The 21,039-nt window shown below is 38.2% G+C and overlaps 1 protein-coding gene across 1 annotated transcript in view; it reads left to right on the top strand.

Annotated features, from left to right (window-relative positions):
- Positions 1-21,039, top strand: part of STK3 (serine/threonine kinase 3) — a 485,544-nt gene that overhangs the window by 187,739 nt on the left and 276,766 nt on the right. Inside the window, exons 4-5 of the mRNA XM_012000011.1 lie at positions 8,560-8,640; positions 15,894-16,022. Of these exons, the coding sequence (XP_011855401.1) occupies positions 8,560-8,640; positions 15,894-16,022 (210 nt within the window). The remainder of the gene's footprint in view (positions 1-8,559; positions 8,641-15,893; positions 16,023-21,039) is intronic.

The raw sequence follows: 21,039 nt of genomic DNA, 5'->3' as shown, positions 1-21,039 counted from the left end.
AGGTTGCCAACCTGGATCTGGCTCCAAATCTGGTTGTCCAGGAGAAACTACAGCCGTAGCAGCTCTCCTCTCATCCTAGACCTGCAGTGGAGGAGAGCACAATCCTGGCACCTAGTGCTGAGGCACTAACTACAGTGTGGCTGTGAAGACCCCTGTCCTGCTTCAGAGCCAGATGCCTATGTGGCCATGCTGCTGGGTTGCCAAAGAATGGTTGACTTGTATGCACCCACATTTAAAATGGTGTTCTATTCTCCGTCCTGGGTCTGGGAAATGCCAGTAGCTTTTCCCAGTGTCTGTCCCTCACAGCATCTCCAAACCAGCCTGTCCCCAAGTTAGATCCAGGTCTTGGAAGAAACAAAGTGCTCTTTCTTGACCTGGGTTGCTCAGATCCCCAGTGGAAAAGTGAGTCACAGAGGGAGGCTTTCTGACTGTCATGCATACTTGGGCTTCCCTCACTTTTATCAATTGGATGCCATCATAGGGGCTGTTTGTGTTTGTGTGTCTTCCTTGGATCTCGGGTGTCCATCATGATTCCAGTGGATTCCTGTTTTCCTTTGTGAATTAAAGCTCTCAGAGTTGACCTTTGTACACTATCTTGCTATTTCCGAGAGAATAAGGCCCACTAAAAGCCTCTAATCTGCCATCTTGGAAATAAAAAAGGATTTAGAATATAATCTTAATTGAGAAAGCAGTGGCAGGGTTTGAGAGGATTGACTCCAATTTTGAAAGTTCTGCTTGTGGGTAAGATGCATCAAACAGCATCACATGCTATAGAGAAATCTTTTGGGAAGGAATAATTAATTGATGTGGCAAACTTCGTTGTTGTCTTATTTTAAGAAATTTCCACAGCTACCCCAACATTTTGCTACCACCACACTGATCAGGAAGAAGTATTAACATAGAGGCAAGACTCTCCACCAGCAAAAAGATTTTGACTCGTTGTAGATTCAGATGATCATTGGCATTTTTAGCAATAAAGTGTTTAAAATCTTTTTTACTTTTGATTTTTATGGGTACATATTAGGTGTATATATTGGGTACATGAGATATTTTGATACAGGCATATAATGCATAACAATCATCAGGGAATAGTGGGTATCCTTCACCTCAAACATTATTTTTATATTGAGGTATATATATATTTTTTCAGACATAATGCTATTATATACGTAATAGACTACAGTATAGTGTAAACATTTATATGTCCTGGGAAAACAAACATTTTTGTGTTTTTTGCTTTATTGTGGTATTTGCTTTATTGATGTGGTCTGAAACCGAACCTGCAGTATCTCTGAGATATGCCTATATGTCTTTCCTGTGAATACTTTTAGTATTTTTTCTCTATACAAAATTTATACCTATACAAATTGCTGATGTTCAGCAATTTGATCATAATATATCTTGGCTCTCTTTCTCACCTTCTCTCTCTCTCTTTGTGTTTTATCTTTTCAAATTTGTTGAATTTGATGCATCTGTGTGGGTTTATGGTTTACATAAAATTTGGAAAATGTTTCTCCTTATTTCCCTCCTTCCTTGCCTTACTTTTCTTTCATTACTTCCCATCCCGTTTGTTTATTTTTCATGTGGGACTCAGGCTTTTTGTTTCTTCCTTTATTTAAATAACATTTTTTCCTTTTCAAATGATTCATGTTTTGTGCTGCACTGTCTAATCTCATTTTAATCTTATTCAACACAAATTTTGTTTCAGATATATATATATTTTTTGTAGATAAAGATGTGTTTTATTTTAATGATTGATCTGTATAATCACCAAGACCACTGTGTACAGACAAGAAAAGGGAAGCTTTATTTCCTGGTCTCTTGCTCCTTGGACAAAGTCTTGATATGCTCTTCCCTCTTTGCCTGGAGGCGCTGTTCGTGGTACTTGCATGCTTCCTTGATCTTAGACCAGCAGGCCTCTGCCTGGTCAGCCAGGAGCATCTTGTGGGACTGTGTGCCTTCAGCAGGCAGATGTGTTCCATGAGAATCGGCCTGTTTTTGAACACACTCCCTTTTACCTTCAGGTACAGGCTGTGATACGTGTGGCAGTCAGTCTTTTTAGATTCACAGTATCTTTGAGCAGCTGACGCAGAATTCCTGTTCTCCTCACCCAAGTTATCTTCTCTGGCATTTGAGCATTGGCTGTACCCTTTTTGCTTACCTGTGTCCATGTACCTGCCCTTCTGGCAGGCCAAGGTGCTTTTCTGGCAGTGAGCCCAGGAACGGACAGTCACCGACTTAACGGACAATCAGCCCACCTTTGATCAGCTTCTGGATGTGCTGACAGGAGTTGGCATGGCAGATTTCATTGGTCTCCTTGGTGTCCAGCCAGATCTTTTTGCCACAGCAGAGGATGCTAGAGGTAAGCCTCTTCTGAAGCCTTGAACATACTCACAGCTTCTGCTGCAGCAACAAAAGCAAATATTTTATTTTTTATCTCTTAAATTTCCGTTTATCTTTCCCTCATCTTCCATTTCCTTTAACATCTGTGAGTATGTGAAAGTATATTCATAAGAGCTTTTTATAAGATATTTATCAATTTCACCGCCTCTGTTGTTTCTGGGTCTGTTTTATTGACTAATTTTTCTCTTTATGAGTTATAGTTCCTGATTACTCATAGGTTTAATAATTTTTGATTGATTTTTTTGACATTGTTAATTTTATGTTTGTGAATGTCGAATTTTGTTTTGCTTAAGTTACGGACTCGTTCTGGTAGGCAGTTAAGTAAGTTGTCTTGTGGTTTGGCTTGAGGCTTTTGAGGTTAGTTTTTAAGCTACTCTAGGGAGAATCTGGAATATCCTTTATCTTTTGGTAATATAATTTCCTTTCTAAAATAATGCTTTTCTGAGTTCTTTTCTGAGTGACCTTTATATTCATGGAGTTCTTTCAACTCTGGATAGTAGGAAAGATTCCCTGCCTTGTGATACGTCTGGGAATTTTGCTTTTTATTGCTCCCTGATCGTTTTTTTCCCCTTTAGAAACTGGTTTTGCTGGGCTTTGAGGAGTGTTTTGTAAGCTTGCACAGACTGGCATTTCATGGAAACCTCTAGATAGATTGCTGAACCTTTTCTCTGCATAGCTCCCTTCTCCTGATACTCTGTAATGGAAGTTCTATTTGCCTTGATTCCTCACCAAACTCTAGGCTCTATTTCTTCAACTCAGCAGAATTGCTTGGTTCTGTTTGAGTTCTTCTTTTCCTGTGCTACAGTCTGACATAGTCTCTAGATCTAAAGCCTGGGTGATGGCAGGGCTCATCTTATTTCTTCTCCTTCTCTTGGGGACCTCACTATATCCAGTTCTGGAATACCTGATAGCCAGCATCTGAAAATAGTTTCTTACATTTTGTTGAGTTTTGTAGCTATTTACAGCTGACAGATAATTCTGCTTCCTGTCACACCTGGTGGCTAGAAGTGGAAGTTCTACAATGGATACTTAAACTTCGAAGCTGCTTGAACTTTTGGTAGCTTTTGATGTAGCCAAATATTACCTTCTTGTGCTTCATGACCTCATTTCTTAAATATTGGTGTTTCCTTGATATGTGTTTTGTGTTTGACTCTTATTTTTTCTTAGACATTTTCTTGATGATTTTGTCTCTTCTGAAGGCTTTAAGCTATGTGCTGATGACACCAAGAATTATATTTCTAGTTCAAATCTCTCCTGAGATTTGTCAATCCAGTTGCTTACTGGAAATCTACTTTTAGATAACTAGAATTGAGCCCATCTTATTCCCCTCCAGACTGTTTTTTTTTTTCCTGTGTTTCCTACCTTAGTAAATGGCATTACAATCCACTCATTTGCAAAAACAAATTAATGACATTTTTTGTATGGCAGAAAATCAAATAGATGGCACAATTAAAAATAAGTGAAGTCAAAATGAAAATGAAAATGTTTTTAATCTCAAAAAAAGGGCTAGTTTCCTTTGTATACAGATAAGAAAAGGACTGAAAACCCAGTGGAAAAATGATTAAAGAACAAGTAGGTGATTTTAGTTTCTTAATCATATTGAAAAGATGGTCAACTTCACTCATAATAATACAAGTTAAGTCTACACTGAGCTAATAAGTTTTCATCACAGATTGGCTAAAATCCAAATACTTTCATTAAATACCCTATTGGTGAAACTGTGGGAAAGAAGGGCTCTAATATATTGCTTGTTGGAGAATAAATTGGTACAAACTCTATGAAGGACAACTTGCTGAAATCAGTATATGTGTATATATATTGATAGAACGTACAAGTATAATAGGTAAAATGTACCATAATGTAATCAATAATTTTAATAATTACCATATAGTTATTATAATAGTGATCTTATGTTATACCACATAATGTGATTATATACTTGTCAGTATATCTACTTTTATATTGATGTGTGTATGAATGTGTCTGTATTCTCAGTTTCATTTCTGGGAATTTATTCCACATATATTCTAGCACATGTATTAATTGACTTATACATAAGGTTACTCATCGCAGCATTGTTTATCGTATCAAAAGAGAACCTGGATGTCCATAAGCAAAGGACTGGGCAAGTAAGATGTGCTGTATCTCTGTAATTGAATAGAATGCAGCTGTAAAAAAGAACAGTGATGCTTTATACAGGTTTAGAATCTCTTATCTGAGATGCTTGGGACCAGAAGTGTTTCAGATATCTGAATTTTTTTTTTTTTTTTGTATTTTGAAGTATTTGCATATACATGATGAGATATCTTGGGGCTGGGACCCAAGGCCAAACATTAAATTTGTTTTGTATCTGCATTATACACATAGCCTGTGGGTAATGTTACACAATATTTTAAGTAATTTTCTGCATGAAACAAAGTTTGCATACATTGAACCATCAGAAAGCAAAGGTGTCACTATCTCAGCCACCCATGTGGACAGTCTGTGGGGTTGTTTGGCATCACCATCATTTCTGACTCTGAATTTACATGCTACTGATAAGCAATCATTTTCTTATACTTGCTCATGCATAAGTACTTACCTGTAAAAAACATGGCGTAACATTAATACAGTGGAAAATAAATATGATCAGGGTAATTAAGCAGCACAGTAGCATTACCAGAATACCTGTATCAGCTTTTAAACAGCAGGAACAACAAACAACGGCAGGCTTTTAGTTTTCACCTATGATGCTGATTTTTGATTGAAAGGTTACTACTATACACTGTGTGCGTTTTTGTTTTGTTTTGTTTTGTTTTGTTTTGTTTTGTTTTGTTTTTTAAGGTGAGAAGAAACATCAGAAGCAGCTGAGGGACCAGGAAATAGGTCCGCTGGGGATAAGGAAACGTTCTGCTGGATGGCTTTTTAAAATGTTTCCTCTAGAATCGTCTGCCTCATTAACAATGGCTTTTGTCTTAGAAGTCTCTCTTTGCCAGGCGCGGTGGCTCAAGCCTGTAATCCCAGCACTTTGGGAGGCCAAGATGGGCGGATCACGAGGTCAGGAGATTGAGACCATCCTGGCTAACATGGTGAAACCCCGTCTCTACTAAAAATACAAAAAAACTAGCCGGGCGAGGTGGCAGGCGCCTGTAGTCCCAGCTACTCGGGAGGCTGAGGCAGGAGAGTGGCGTGAACCCGGGAGGCGGAGCTTGCAGTGAGCTGAGATCCGGCCACTGTACTCCAGCCTGGGCCGCAGAGCGAGACTCCGTCTCAAAAAAAAAAAAAAAGTCTCTCTTTGATGTTATAAACTGACGTGATTTCTTGTTCTGTTAAGAATGCATTCTACTTTAGTCCTAAAATAACCCCATCACACCATGTCATCTTCTGGCACTTTTTCTGCAATGTTAACATCTTCTTCATTGTTACTGCTACTACTACCATAACCTTGATTCAGAACCATTTCTGCTATTTCTTTTTTCTTTTTTTGAGATAGGGTCTAACTCTGCCACCCAGGCTGTAGTGCCATGGCGTAATCTCAGCTCACTGCAACCTCCACCTCCCAGGCTCAGTCTCCCAAGTAGCTGGGACCACAGGCATGTGCCACCATGCCTACCAAACGTTTGGTATTTCTTAATAGAGACAGGGTTTTGCTGTTTGCCCAGGCTGGTCTCGAACTCCTGAGCTCAAGCAATACGCCTCCCTTGGCCTCCCAAAGTGCTGGAATACAGGCATGAGCCACCGCGCCCCGCCCATTTCTGCTATTTTACCATTGGTCAATGAATGAGCAACTGTAGACTCACTATCAATGTTAAAAACTTACTTGATATCCATTTCTTCCAACTTACTGACAGACTCTGAAGGTATTTTTTTTGGCATATGTAAGAAAGTCAAACATCTTTTTATTTTTATTTATTATTGTTTTTAAAATTTTTAATTAATTTATTTTTTTGAGACGGAGTCTTGCTGTGTTGCCCAGGCTGGAGTGCAGAGGCGCAATCTTGGCTCACTGCAGGCTCTGTCTCCCGGGTTCACGCCATTCTCCTGCCTCAGCCTCCCAAGTAGCTGGCACTACTGGCGCCCGCCACCACGCCTGGCTTATTTTTTGTATTTTTAGGAGAGACGGGGTTTCACCATTTTAGCCAGGATGGTCTCGATCTCCTGATGATCCACCAGTCTTGTCCTCCCAAAGTGCTGGGATTACAGTCATGAGCCACCGCGCCTGGCCTATTTTTTTTTTTTTTTATCTTGACATACAGAATCCTTCAAAGTCACTGCCTTGTTCATCATCATTACTGAACATAGTTGCAAGCTAGAGATTGTGTCAGGTATGCACAACTGTGTCTTTAGATACTGTGTTCCAGTCATTGACAATAGCATATACAATATTCTAAATGCTAAACTGCTTTTGAAAACCTTACACGCTCATATGTCTGTTCACTGCTGCAGATAGGCTGTTCAAGAAAGTGTTTTTATATTTATTCTTTATTGATCTGAGGATACCCTACTCACTTGCTGAATTAATGAAGTCACATTTGGGGGAAAGTACATGGAATAAACATTATTTTTAATGAGATTTTTCAGCAGGAGGATGAGCAGAACAGTTGTCAAGGAATAACAAAATCTTGTAGTCATCATCCAGTCCAGCTTCCCTGCAGCAAACCCGAACCACTGCTACAAAATGTTTGTGAAACCAATCAGAAAAGATGTCCGTGGTGACCCATGCCTTTTTGTTAGTCTAGTAATGAACCCAGTCTTTCCCACACAGCAGGTTTACACTTAGTGTGCCTTCTGTGTTAGCACCTCCCAGCACAGTTACTCTGTCCATGGCATTCTTATCCGGTAGGGGCTGTAGTCAGAGTCTTTCTGGGGAACTAACACCAAACTGTGATGTTTCATTAGCATTATAGACTTGTTCTGGTGTCAGATTTTCATCAGTGATGGCCTTGGCAAACTTGTCAATGAATTTTTCTGCTTTTTCATGATCAGCAGTTGCTTTATCACCACAAATCTTTAAAAATTTAATGTTGTGTCTTTTCTTAAATTTCTGCAATCAGCCTGTTGAATATTCACAGTTCCCTTCAATTTTCAGTTCATCGTGATATATCTTTGCTTGTTTCATGAGCACCATACCATTAAGTAGTATGTTTCTCTGCCATGCTGACAGATTTACTCTTTCAGTATACATTTGAGATCTTCATTTTGGTTTTCTGCAGTTAAAAAAAATTTTTCATTAACTTCTGTTCATTGACACTTCAGCGTAGAACTTCAACAATTTATCCTTCTGTTTCTTCAGGTTGTCTATGGTGGTCATTCCAACACCATGCTCTTTTGTAAGACATTTCCCACACTGTTGTCCAGTTTATCCAGCAGCTTGACTTTTTGTGCTAGAGATAAGCATAAATGCTTCCTGTTTTTCTGTCACTTACTCAGATTTTCAACATTGTCTTTGTGCCACAAAGCAGAGAATAAGGAAAAAAACCCACAGTGAGTAATGCACAGTCTTGGCTCCATGTGGGGCATCGTGGGGAACCTATCATTGGTGCATCTGACCTGTACCTGTGCCATTTTATTACCCTTCTTTGGATGTGCTTGGGTGGGAGAATCTGTGCATGCATGGAAAAGATATGTCGGAGCCGAAGCGGGCTGAGGAGGATCTTTTTTCCTTAAATTGTATTATGTGCTTACAGTTTGACTGTGACTCATTACATGAGGGCAGGTGTGGAATTTTCCATTGTCAGTATCATGTTGGTGCTCCAAAAATTTCAGATCTTGGAGCATTTTGGATTTCAGATTTTTGGATTATGGATGGTTAACTGTATGGAAAGCTCTCTAACATAGTTTTGTGAAGTGGAAACAGTAGACAACATAACAATATTTATAAAGAAGGGTGTGTATGTGCTTCTTATATATTCAAAGGGGAGGAATTAAGAATATGTATTCATATTTGCATAAAGGTTTCACAAAAAACTAATAAAAGTGATTATTTTTGGAGGTGTTGCTGGGCACATGAGGAACAGGGCTTGAAAGGAGAGAGTTTACTATATATGTTTTTATATTGTTATAGTCTTCTGAATTTATTAAAATAAAATTAAAAACTTTGTAAAATTTTAAAAATTAAAAATTTTGTAGAAGGTCTTTAAAGAAAATATTTTCTTTCTTCTTTCTTTTTTAAATCAGTAAACTAAAAAAGCTGAGTGAAGACAGTTTGACTAAACAGCCTGAAGAAGTTTTTGATGTATTAGAGAAGCTTGGAGAAGGGTAAGTACAAAAAATATGAAAGCGTCTAAATAATTTCAGAACAATTTAAAAAATATTGTATGATATTAATCTTTCAACTAGAATATATTTGTATGAATTGAATAGTATTTAGTAGTAATTAAATTTGGCAGGTGATACTGAATTTTAAAGATTAGTTTGTGCTAAATCTGGTAATAGTGTTTTTTCAGAGAAAGTAGGCCATATATATAAGCAAAAAGCAGGAAATGTGCTGTGAAATGATTTTCAAGAGATTTGTTAGTTCATCCCTTATGGCATTCTTATTAATATGCTTGAAGGTTTTGACTTTGTTAGGGAAACGAACATAAGGCCATCCTTTTAGATCTTGGGGCTCATTTTATTTTGGAAAAGGTAAGTAGTTGATATTACAAGAATATCTTAGTGAGGAAAACAGTTTGTATAGGCAGAAGAATAGTTGACATGGTTTCAAAATAATAGTAGAGAAACATGTCTCGGTTCGAGCAGAGAGAAAGGTAGGGAGCGTTTAATGGAATGGCAAAGTATAGGAGAATTTTTAAAATAATAAAGGTACAAAACAGAATTAAAAGAAGCTTATACATCAGCAAGAACAAGGACAAGGAAATAGAGAAAATAAAAAGGTAAAATAATAAGCTAGGCCAGGCACGGTGGCTCACACCTGTAATCCCAGCACTTTGGGAGGCTGAAATGGGTGGATCACTTGAGGTCGGGAGTTTGAGACCAGCCTGACCAACATGGAAAAACCCCATCTCTACTAAAAATACAAAATTAGCTGGGCGTGGTAGCAGGCGCCTGTAATTCTAGCTACTCGGGAAGCTGAGGCAGGAGAATCACTTGAACCTGGAAAGTAAAGGTTGCGGTGAGCTGAGATCACGTCATTGCACTCCAGCCTGGGCAACACAAGCGAAGCTCCATCTCAAAAAAAAGAAAAAAAAAAAAAAATAAGCTAAACGTGATGGAAGGAATAAAATCAAGTGTATTTTTCAGTAAATGTTAATTCTCCCATTAAAAGACAAACTGTTAGAGTAAATGAACATGTGAAACCTACCTATATTTTGTTACCCAGACCAGCTATGTTACCCAGGCTGATCTTCAACTCCTGGCCTCAAGTGATCCTCCTTCCTTGGCCTCCCAAATTGTTAGGATTATAGATGTGGGCCACTGTGCATAGCTTATAAGGATATTTCTTATAAAAAATATTATGTAAGAGATGAATGTACAAATAAAAAAACAAAAAAGTAATAGCAATTTTTATATTAGATACATTAAAGTTTAAAAGATTTCAACTAAATAAAGAGGTATATTAGGTAGCGATATGAAAGACAATTTATAACAAAACATGTCAGACAACATGGCAGCTAAATTTATGACAGAAAAGCTATTAGTGATGTCAGAGGCATCTAATAAAAGTATAATTGTATGGGAGATTTCAGTGTATCTCTTTTAGAATTGGACAGATACAATAGAAAAAAGAGAAAGGACATAGAGGGAGTTAACATTATGATGAATAAACTTGATTTTATAGAAATGTAAATATATATAAAGTAAAAATATATAAAGTACCTGTATGTCTATATAACTATACATATATATTTCTTGCGGACCTGCTTTTTTGGTGTATGTTCAAGGACCATTGATAAAAGAAAAGTTAGAAATTCTAAAAAATAAGAGATTTTTACTGGTCACATTTTCTGATTGTATTAAGCTATTCATGTGTTGTTATAAGAAAAATACCTGACACTGGGTAATTTATAAAGAAAAACTTAATTGGCTCACAGTTCTGCAGACACTACAAAAAGCACGGTGCCAGCATCTGCTTCTGGTGAGGGCTTCTGGAAGGTTATAGTCATGGAAGAAGGCAGAGGGGGAGCAGATGTCTCACATGGTAAGAGCAGGAGCAAGATAGGACAGGGGAGGTGCCAGAGTTTTATTATTTTTATTTTTAAATTTTTTTGAGACAGAGTTTCTCTCTCGTCATCCAGCCTGGAGTGCAATGGCACGATCTTGGCTCACTGCAATGTCCTCCCGGGTTCAAGGGATTCTCTTGCTTCAACCTCCTGAGTAGCTGGGATTATAGGCGCCTGCCACCACGCCCAGCTAATTTTCATATTTTCAGTAGAGATGAGGTTTCACAATATTGGCCAGGCTGGTCTCGAACTCCTGACCTCAGGTGATCTGCCCACCTCGGCCTTCCACAGTGTTGGGATGACAGGCGTGAGCCACTGCACCCAGCCTGTCACACCGTTTTAAACAAGCACGTCCTGTGAGAACTCACTTACCATCTCAAGGACACCAACAAGCCATGAGGAAACTGCCCCTATGACCCAAACGTCTCCTAACAGATTCCACCTCCAACATTGGGGATTACATTTCAAAATGAGTTTTGGAGAGGACAAATATGCAAACCATATCACTGATTATACTCACTAAATTAGAAATAAGTAGTTATAATATGACAAAGTCCACACCAACTGGAAATTAGGAAACATAATCTGAAGTAACTTGTTGATTGAAGAGGATATTATAAATTATCTACAAAACACTGAAAAGGAGAACACATTGTGCCAGTATCTATGGAATACAGTAAAACTAATTAAGAGAAAAGTTTTAGTTCTAAATTCATTCATTACTAAAGAAGACAGGCAAAAAATAAACTTAGTGCTTAAAGAACTTAGAAAAATTATGAAACATACTGAAAGAAACTGAAGATTGAATTAAAGAAAAAGCTGAAATTAATGAGATAGAAAAAAAATTAAAAATGAAAAATATGAACCCAGCGCAGTGGCTTATGCGCTGTAATCCCAGCATTTTGGGAGGCCGAGGTGGGTGGATCACTTGAGGTCTGGAGTTTGAGACCAGCTTGACCAATATGGTGAAACCCCATCTCTACTAAAAATACAAAAATTAGCCGAGCGTGATGACATGTGCCTGTAATCCCAGCTACTTGGAAGGCTGAGACAGGAGAATTGCTTGAACCCAGGAGGTGGAGGTTGCAGTGAGTCAAGATTGTGCCACTGCACTCCAGCCTGGGTGACAGAGCGTGACTCTGTCTCAAAAAAAAAAAAAAAAAAAGATAAATACATATATGTTTATACATACATAAGCCTTCGAAGAGATCAGTAAAATAGTTAAACCTCTTACAGTGTTGACTAAAGAAAATAGAGCAAAAATACAGCAGATTTAGAATAAGAAGGAAGATATAGCCAGTGATAGAGAAATGATTAAATAACTGTTAATTATAAAGATACCAACTCACAGCATATTATTTACAATAGCCAAAATGTGGAAACAACCCAAATGTCCATCTACTATCCCAGATGAATAAACAAAATGTGATATGTCTGTACAAGTGACCTTTTAGCCATGAAAAGGAGTGAAGTACTGGTACATGTTACAGTGTAGTTGGACCTACAAAATATTATGCTAAGTGAAGGAAGAAGCCAGATATAAAAGGTCACATATTGTATGATTTCATTTATAGAAGTATCTAGAATAGATAAATCTATAGAGACAGAAAGCAGATTCTATATATTTTGGAACATACAGATAACGTTTACACAGCACTGTGAACCCACTAAATGCCATTGAATAGTACACTTTAAAATAGTGAATTTTATGTTGTGTGTATTTCACCTCCTCCCCTCCAGAAAGGTTCCAATTATGTTTTATACACTGTTTAAAGGACAGTTAATTATAGCTTTTTTTTAAAAAAATGAAGCTAGTGTAACTTTAATACTGATACCCAGATGTACAATAAAAGAAAACTGTAATTCAGCCTTGCTTTGTTACTCATTATGGTAACTGTTCCCACCTTGTCTCAGGTGAATAGATGTTGCCACTTCTCTTGTGTTGGGATCCTGTTATCTATTAAACTTAAGGAGCCAGTTTCACTGTTGGCATATTTGTCATCTTTCCCCTGCACTAATAGAGCTTTGATTGATGATGGTATCCTCTGGACGCTTTTTGAAAACATAGTTAGGGAGTTTGTGAGCATGGCACATATAATATATATCCATCTAGTATCCCATTTCCTTGAGTCTTTGATATGCTTCCTTTGGTGTGTACTGAGGCTCACTTAGCATCTCACTTAATATGGGCCACTGTTGAGTCCAGGGTTCAGTTAACTGGCTGAGCAACTGTTAGGGACACCCCCAACTGTTTGAGCTAACACGCTGAGTCTGGAATTTCTGGTCTTTCATCCATATCAGTACATTTCTTCCTCTCTGGATATCTTAGAATTCGCTCTCACACATATTTTTTAGGGTTCTGATAAAAATTGGCAAAATCTTGCAACTTTTTTAGTGTGAATAGTAACTGCTTGGGTTAAATTTTATACTTGTCTCCCTGGTATCTATGGGAGTTGAGTATAACTTTGGGTCTGGAAGCAATGAGAAGTGGTGGTGGAGTGGTCTGGAGGACCACTCCATTCTCCTGAAAAGTGACTGCTTCAGGAGGTGGAGTCTTCAGGCACTGTAAGGTTAATTTTCTCAGACAGGAGGGCAGAGTTGCTTTTGGTAGCAAGGGAGGCTTGATAGGATTTGGGGATTCAAGGTACTCAGATTAATGAGAATCTATCTAAATGTCCTAATACCAGTTCTCTAGGTACTTCTCTTTACTGTTACATGCCTTAACTTTAACATAACAGACCTGGTGCTGATGTGAATTCAACTTGCCATGTAATTCAGCTTCCAGTAAGACTATACCTAGAGTTTGTTTTTCAGAAATCTCAACCCTGTTTCTGTAAGAATTAAGAAATTCAGAAGTTTTCTGGTTCTCTTAGTCTTGAGCTGGACATTTAAGCCTTTAGCTTGCTGTGTTTGTTCTATAACTTTTCCAGTGCAGGCAGAGGCAGCAGCCCATTCTATAGTCCTTATACTTTATTTTCACCATACATTGTATTGATATAGCTACTTGGTCTTTTAAAGCTTTGCTTAGACTCCAGGCAACTAAGGGTGATAATTTAAGTAACTATTTGCCACTGAATGCCATAGACCATCAGTGTTCTATTTGTTATTTGTATTAAAATCATTACTATCTACGCATCTGTATTAGTCTGGTAAAGACATACCCGGGACTGGGCAATTTACGAAAGAAAGAAGTTTAATCGACTTACAGTTCCACGTGGCTAGGGAGGCCTCACAATCACGACGGAAGGCAAGGAAGATCAGGTCACATCGTACGTACACGGATGGCAGTGGGCAAAGAGAGAGCTTGTGCAGACAAACTCCCATTTTTAAAACCATCAGATCTCCTCGTGAGACCCATTCACTGTCATGAGAACAGCATGGGAAAGGTCTGTCCCCATGATTCAGTGATCTCCCACTGAGTCCCTACTACAACACGTGGGAATTATGGGAGCTACAAGATGAGATTTGGGTGGGAACACAGCCAAACCATATCAACATCTAAGAAAGAACTAATTCAAGATTCTCATCTTTAAGATTCTTTCCCTTGGAACCACTTCTTCTACCATAAACTATATTGCTATCAAGGTATAGTCAGGAAAGAGAAGCTACTCTATGTACTCGAGATATAAAGAGTTTAGTAATAAAGTTAGGAGCTCAAATGAATTGTGGAGGGGCCAGGGATGCAAAGCTCATGAAAACTGTTGCCGAAGGTTGAAGGTCAAAGTCAGCATTGAAGATCTCAGCCTGAAGCACTGAAGTGGGTGTTTCTCAAAAGCTCTCTGGGAATCGCTGGAATCCTGCAGTATTGAGAAACTTCCACCAGCTACCTCAGTCTGCAGCACTGGTGGCTGTTGGAAGCTCAGCAGGAAGCCGTTGTGCACTTCATATCTGTCAGTCCATCTGCTACAACTATATCTGGAAAAAAATGGTTTCTCCTTTTTGCATTCACACATGCATGTTCTTCCCACTGGCAGACTTTTAATGAGGAACCGTTCAGGGAAAGAGATTCTGGGAAATGGGGATTGCAGCTTCTCTTTTGTAATGCTGAGGAGTCCTTAGAAAGGAGTGATGGTGTTGCCTAATTGACAGTAGATGATCTAGCACTGAATTCTGTGTTAGCTTTTCAAGGAACATACACACATACGGCTTTCAAGGGGAGATACACGCACATACATTCCCCCACACCCAGCCCACTGTGACTTTGGGTACCAAACCAAATTAAATTACTTCAGAGAGCCCAAAGAAACAGAGGAGAGGATAAAATATATTTTATTGAAGTAGTCGCTTTATCACTTGTTTCTCTCTTTTTCACTTATTTTAAAAGATTATAAATCTGGAAGGGCTTCTGTATAGATTTCTAATATTAGGAAACATTCAGTGTCTTCCATTGGCTTGCTTTTCCTTGTCTTCTGTAGAAAAATATGGTGAGAAAAACATGATTTTTGAAGTCAGAATGTGTTTGAATTCTGGCCCTACTAGTCTGTTTCTTATCTTTTAATGACAATAATAGTGTTTTTCCTTATGGTTGTGAGGGTTGAATTTCGTAATGCATATAAAACACCTAGCACAGGACCTGGTTTATAGTAAGAACTCAGTACATAGTAGTGTTTAACCTCGTTTTTAAATTCTTACTAAGATACAAATGGCTTCTTCCTTCTTTGGTTTTGTTTTTTAAAACACGTGAATATTCAGTTGGCAAAGTTTCAGTAGTTGTAGCAGAGACAGGTTTTGGGCAAGTGACTTAGACCCTATTCCTCATTTTATTTACCTGTGAGCGTGTAGTTTTTGTCTTGAGGAAAAGGTAGTGAAAGGGACTTTTAAAAAAGACACCTTGGATCTCTAAATCAGGTAGAAGCAGATGGCTACAGATTCCTTGCTTCTCTAACTTTGATGTTAATGTGGTCCCCAGCTGAGGGTTTTAACTGTTCAGGTACTCTGAACAGACGTGTGACTTTTTGATATTCCGGGGGTCATTTTCCTTGAGATCAGCCTTTTCCCCTAATTTGAGACTTTGGCTATTTTTAATGTACATTTCATTCTTTTAATTTCCATTTATGTCTTCCTAATGCTGCATTTGTTTGAGTTGACAAAACGTAAGTCTGTTTCTTTCATTCATAAGAAAAATAGCTACTCATTATATATTAACTTGATTATTTTAAGTCTGTAGTTGAAGCAATAAAGCTAAGATATAATTCATTAACTTTTAAAATTGTTACTTGTTTATTTTGATTTTTTAATTTTTAAATAGTGTTTTAAACTAAAAAAGACAATCCACAGAAAACTCATAGACTTTTAACCTTATAGTTACGATGTTTTATAGGAAAAAAATAATGTCTTGGTTTCTTTTAGGTCTTATGGAAGTGTATTTAAAGCAATACACAAGGAATCTGGTCAAGTTGTCGCAATTAAACAAGTGCCTGTTGAATCAGATCTTCAGGAAATAATCAAAGAAATTTCCATAATGCAGCAGTGTGACAGGTATGAAGAGATTTTATTTCTTTGCTTACCCTTGTTTTGACAAGTTTTGCTAATAACGTATAACAAAATTTATTCTTTGATCATCTGTTTAGTTTTCATTTCTTTTTCTTTTCTTTTTTTTGAGACAGGGTTTTGCTCTTGTTGGCCCGACTGGAGTGCAATGGTGTGATCTCGGCTCACTACAACCTCCGCCTTCTGGGTTCAAGTGATTCTCCTGCTTCAGTCCCCTGAGTATCTGGGATTACAGTCATGTGTCACCACGCCCGGCTAATTTTGTATTTTTAGTAGAGATGGGTTTATCCATGTTGGTCAGTCTGGTCTCGAACTCCTGACCTCACGTGATCCACCTGCCTTGGCCTCCAAATGCTGGGATTACAGACGTGAGCCACCACGCCCAGCCTGGTTTTCATTTCTGACTTCCCACTGTAAGTGAGATTAATCCTTTAAGGCAGATGAGGATGGCTTTGTCAAGTGTCTTTAGGACTTACAGCTCTTTGCAGCTTTTCTGCTTAAAAGCAGAAATGAGACTGGATGTGGTAGATCACACCTGTAATCTCAACCCTTAGGGAGGCCAGAGCATCGAGGGTAAAGGAGCCTAGGAGTTCAAAGCCAGTCTGAGCAACATAGTGAGACCCTTTCTCTACCAAAAGAGAAAAAATTAGCCAGGTGTGATGGCTTGGACTTGTAGTCCTAGCTACTTGGGAAACTGAGGCGGGAGGATTGTTTGAGCCCAGGAGTTCAGGGCCACAGTTAGCTATGATTGCAGCACTGCACTACAGCCTGGACATTTTTAGCACAACTTTATGGATGAGAATGAGTTTTTGATGTTAAAGGGGTCATTTAGCAGTATGTATCGTATAATCACTTTTACTAATTAAGAAATCATGTTTTATGTAAATCTAATTCATTCAGCAAACATTCACTAAGCATCCCCAGTTGACCCAGTACTGTGCCAGGATCTAAGAATGCCAAAAGAACTAAGATACCTTTTTCTTTTTGAGGGATCAGTAGTGTAATTGGGAAGACAAATATATAAATAAATAACTGTAATATAGCACACTCATTGTACTGACTGGTGCATGGGGTAATGTGAAAAGAAGAAGGCAGGGCATCTTTCTCAGCCAGTAGAGCCAGGAAATCTGGAATGCTGACAAAGAGTTAATTTGGTGAAGAAATGGAGTGATAAGGGAGAGTCAAGGGAATGACAGGTAGAAAGGTAAAAATAGCTCATTGGGGTGTGCTCATCTGACAAGACTTAGAATTATTGGAATGGAAAGTATGGGACAGAGAACAGAATGAAATGAGGTTGGATAGTTAAATGGAGCTGATGGTGAGGAGCGTCTTATGCAATGTTAAGTGGCCTAGGCTTTATTCTATAAGGGATTCAGAGTGTATAAATTATGACTATGTTTAGCCTAAAGTTACTTAACCACAGAGGAATTTATTATTCTCCCTTAACAAAAGGTCTGCTGGTACAGCAGCAACAAAGGAACAACCAGGTCTCAGCCTTCTTTTCTTGTACTCTGTCATCCTTAGCATATACTTTATCCTCATGCTTATTACCTCAGGGCTACGACAGGGCTGCTATAGCCCCAGCTTTATGTCTACATTCCAGGCAGGAGGAAGAAAGGAAGAAGCAGGGAAGGGGCTTTCCCAGAAACCTTCAGCTTCAGTCTTATTTGTAAGAATTGTCTCATCTGTGACTTAGAACTGGTGACACAGGGTAATCTGGACACATTGTCTCCCCTTATCAATTCAGGGCCCTGTAATTAGAGATTTATGGAAAGCTTTTTCTCCTGACAATACATAGGATCTATAGATTGTAAGCTTCTTGGCTAATGAAGTGATTGCATAATCCTAGAGGAACTTTGCTGCTTGGATCTGTTCAATTTTGCTTTTTTTTAGAGTATGCTGCATATTTAAATTATGTTATATATTTCCCACAGCATGTGAAATTCAAGTGGTTGTAGAAAAAAAAAGATACATTCCTCAACTGTGGTTCCCACAATTTGATATAGAATAGGAGATGAGATAGCATAGTGCTCGGCCATCAGGTATGCTTTATACTTGCCTGATGCTAGCATTATTCTGTTATTATGGTTAAAAATAGTTCAGGAATTAGCATTGTACTTTGAGTGTTGTCTAGGAAAGTCAGGTTCTCAAATATTACTATTACATATCTCTTCCCTTAAGCTTTGTAGGTCTTGGAATCTGTCGAATCTTGCTCAGATTTCTGCAACAGCATCTTAATTGTTCACTTTGTCTTTCATTTTTGCCTCCTCCAACCCATTATCTTCCTTGAAGCTAGAGTGTTTTTTTCTAAAATGCAAATGTAATCAAGCATTCTCTGTTTAAAACCTGTGGCTCCGCATTGCCTCGAGAAATCGAGTCTCCAGTCCTTCATGTTCCATCTGGTGCTTACACCTCCAGTCTGTTCCCTGAGTTTCTCTTTTAAGTGTCTGTTTACTTGTATTCTCTATCATCTAAGTCTTAAGTTCCTTGAATTCGGGGATTGTATTTTACTCAGTGTCCTTGGATCCTGCCACATAATGGTTACTCAGATACTAATGAGTACTTCTATTTAATAATTTCTGTTTGGGCAACTCAACTAGACTATCCAGAGGGAATTACACATTTAACATTCTAAAACCAGTTTTAAACATTCCAGACAAGCCTTTCAAATTCCTGTGTGTCAAAGGCATCATCATGTACTTAGTCTTTTAGCAAGTCTGAGAATCATCTTTATTCCTTTTTATGATGCTTCTGATGATACTGAGTCTTGTAGATTTTCCTTCTGAAATGTCATCACTATCTTTATTCTTCTCGTCATTCCTTAAGGAAAGGAACCATATATTTTTCTTCATTAGCACCTGTTCAGTGCCTAGCAATATACTTTTTGATGAATGAATGAATGAATGAATGTGGTATGTATGAGGAGTATGAGGAAGAGCATTACAGATTGAGGGAACCCTAAGGAAATCAAGTACTTATTCTTGCTATGCACTTTAAGCTTTTAAAGTGAAAGAAAAGTAAAGAATACAGTGGGAAGGAAATGTGAATAGCATTCTAGCACTTTGACCACTTTATAGCAGAATGCCTTGCACATAGTAGGTACTTCTCAAATATTTGTTGAATGAAATAAATGTTGAAGCAAATATTGATGAAAAATGGTTTGTGCCTTTTAGATTTCACTGTCATATTCATATTGTAAGTATGAAGTTGCGAAGGATCAAAAATCAGTTGGCTAAAAGATCCTAAAATGCTAAAAGATAGGACAAGTGAAAAATAAATAAGGGCTGGGCATGGTGGCTCATACCTGTAATCTCAGCACTTTGGGAGGCTGAGATGGGTGGATCATCTGAGGTCAGGAGTTCAAAACCAGCCTGGCCAACATAACAGAACTCCGTTTCTACAAAGATACAGAAATTAGCTGGACATGGTGGCAGGTGCCTGTAATTCCAGCTACTCGGAAGGCTGAGGCAGGAGAATCACTTTAACCTGGAAGGCGGAAGTTGCAGTGAGCCGAGATTGCACTATTAAACTCCAGCCTGGGTGACAGAGTGAGACTCTTTCTCAAAAAAAAAAAAAGAAAAACAATTAGGAAATGACAGGGACAAACTTAGATTTTAGCTACCAAAAAATAATATTAATGTAAATGTGTTATTAAGAAATTAGCATAAAAATGATTGGAAGAAAACAGTATGAATTGAAAAATTCCCAAATAATACACTGAAATTTTGGTTAGGGAAAATGAGATATGCATTTCTGAAATTTAGCTATTAATACATTCAGCTATTTGTGAATTTGGTAAAATGTCTTGCTTTCTATACTCTATAAAAAGACCAGAGGTGGTGTTTTTATCTTTTTTTTGTTCTTTTAAGTGAATATTTAATAATGGGCTGAATACCACATGTTGGCATAAATATCTCAGGAAGTCCATCTGCTTTGTTTATTGCTGAATGTGCAGTGCCTAGTTCGGTACCAGGTACAGAGTAGACATTTAATAAGTATTTATTAAATGGATAAATCATGGAATGTTATTGCTAGACTCAACTTTTGTGGGTCAGCTAGTTTAGTGTTTTTCAAATCATACCCAGATCTAAGAAGGTACTTTTAGTGGCATTTTCTTCACTGAAGAATTGAGTAGAATGAGAACTTGATTATTGCTTTTATCTTTTTTATATATGGGACTCTTTTGAAATTTTTATTTGAGTAAGAGTCTTCTAGTGCTAAAGCATATTTAAAAACAGTTTTGCAGATACAGAAAATGAGACCTAGAGCTTTTATGTGAATTGCCCAAGATCACACTGCTAGTTAGTGACTGAGATGCAATAAGAACCCGCATTTACCCTACTCTAGGGCCAATGTTGAAGAAAGCAATGTCTGTAAAAAAATTCCAGCAGTTCAAAGTGAAGCACTCTCAAGGCATTCCTAGGAGTAGAGGTAACAACTGGTTAGCAATACTATGTGCCAGGTAATATGTACACAGGGGAACCACAACTGACACAGTCCCTACTCTCCTGGTGCTTATATGCCAGAGAAGGAACTTTTCACATTTAAACAAAGAGAAATAATGTTGATACAAATCAGGGCACACACCTATCCTCTTTTTACCTGTTCAACTAGTGTGTATTGAGTACTTCCTACTCCTAAGTGTAGCCCTGATTTGCTCTCACAAGAGATACAACAAAGAATGGGTCTTGGCTGGGTGCCGTGGCTCATGCCTGTAATCCCAGCACTTTGGGAGGCTGAGGCGGGTGGATCACAAGGTCAGAAGTTTGAGACCAGTCTGGCAAACATGGTGAAACCCCATCTCTACTAAAAATACAAAAATTAGCCTAGCGTGGTAGCAGGCGCCTATAATCCCAGCTCCTGGGGAGGCTGAGGCAGGAAAATCACTTGAACCCGAGAGACAGAGGTTGCAGTGAGCCAAGACTACGCCACTGCACTCTAGTCTAGGTGACAGAATGAGACTCCATCTCAAAAAAAAAAAAAAAAAAAAGAATGGGTCTTAGGC

The sequence above is a fragment of the Mandrillus leucophaeus genome, unplaced genomic scaffold (assembly GCF_000951045.1).
Source record: "Mandrillus leucophaeus isolate KB7577 unplaced genomic scaffold, Mleu.le_1.0 Scaffold611, whole genome shotgun sequence".
In the NCBI taxonomy this organism is placed as follows: Eukaryota; Metazoa; Chordata; class Mammalia; order Primates; family Cercopithecidae; genus Mandrillus; species Mandrillus leucophaeus.
This window is presented reverse-complemented; position numbering and strand designations above follow the sequence as displayed.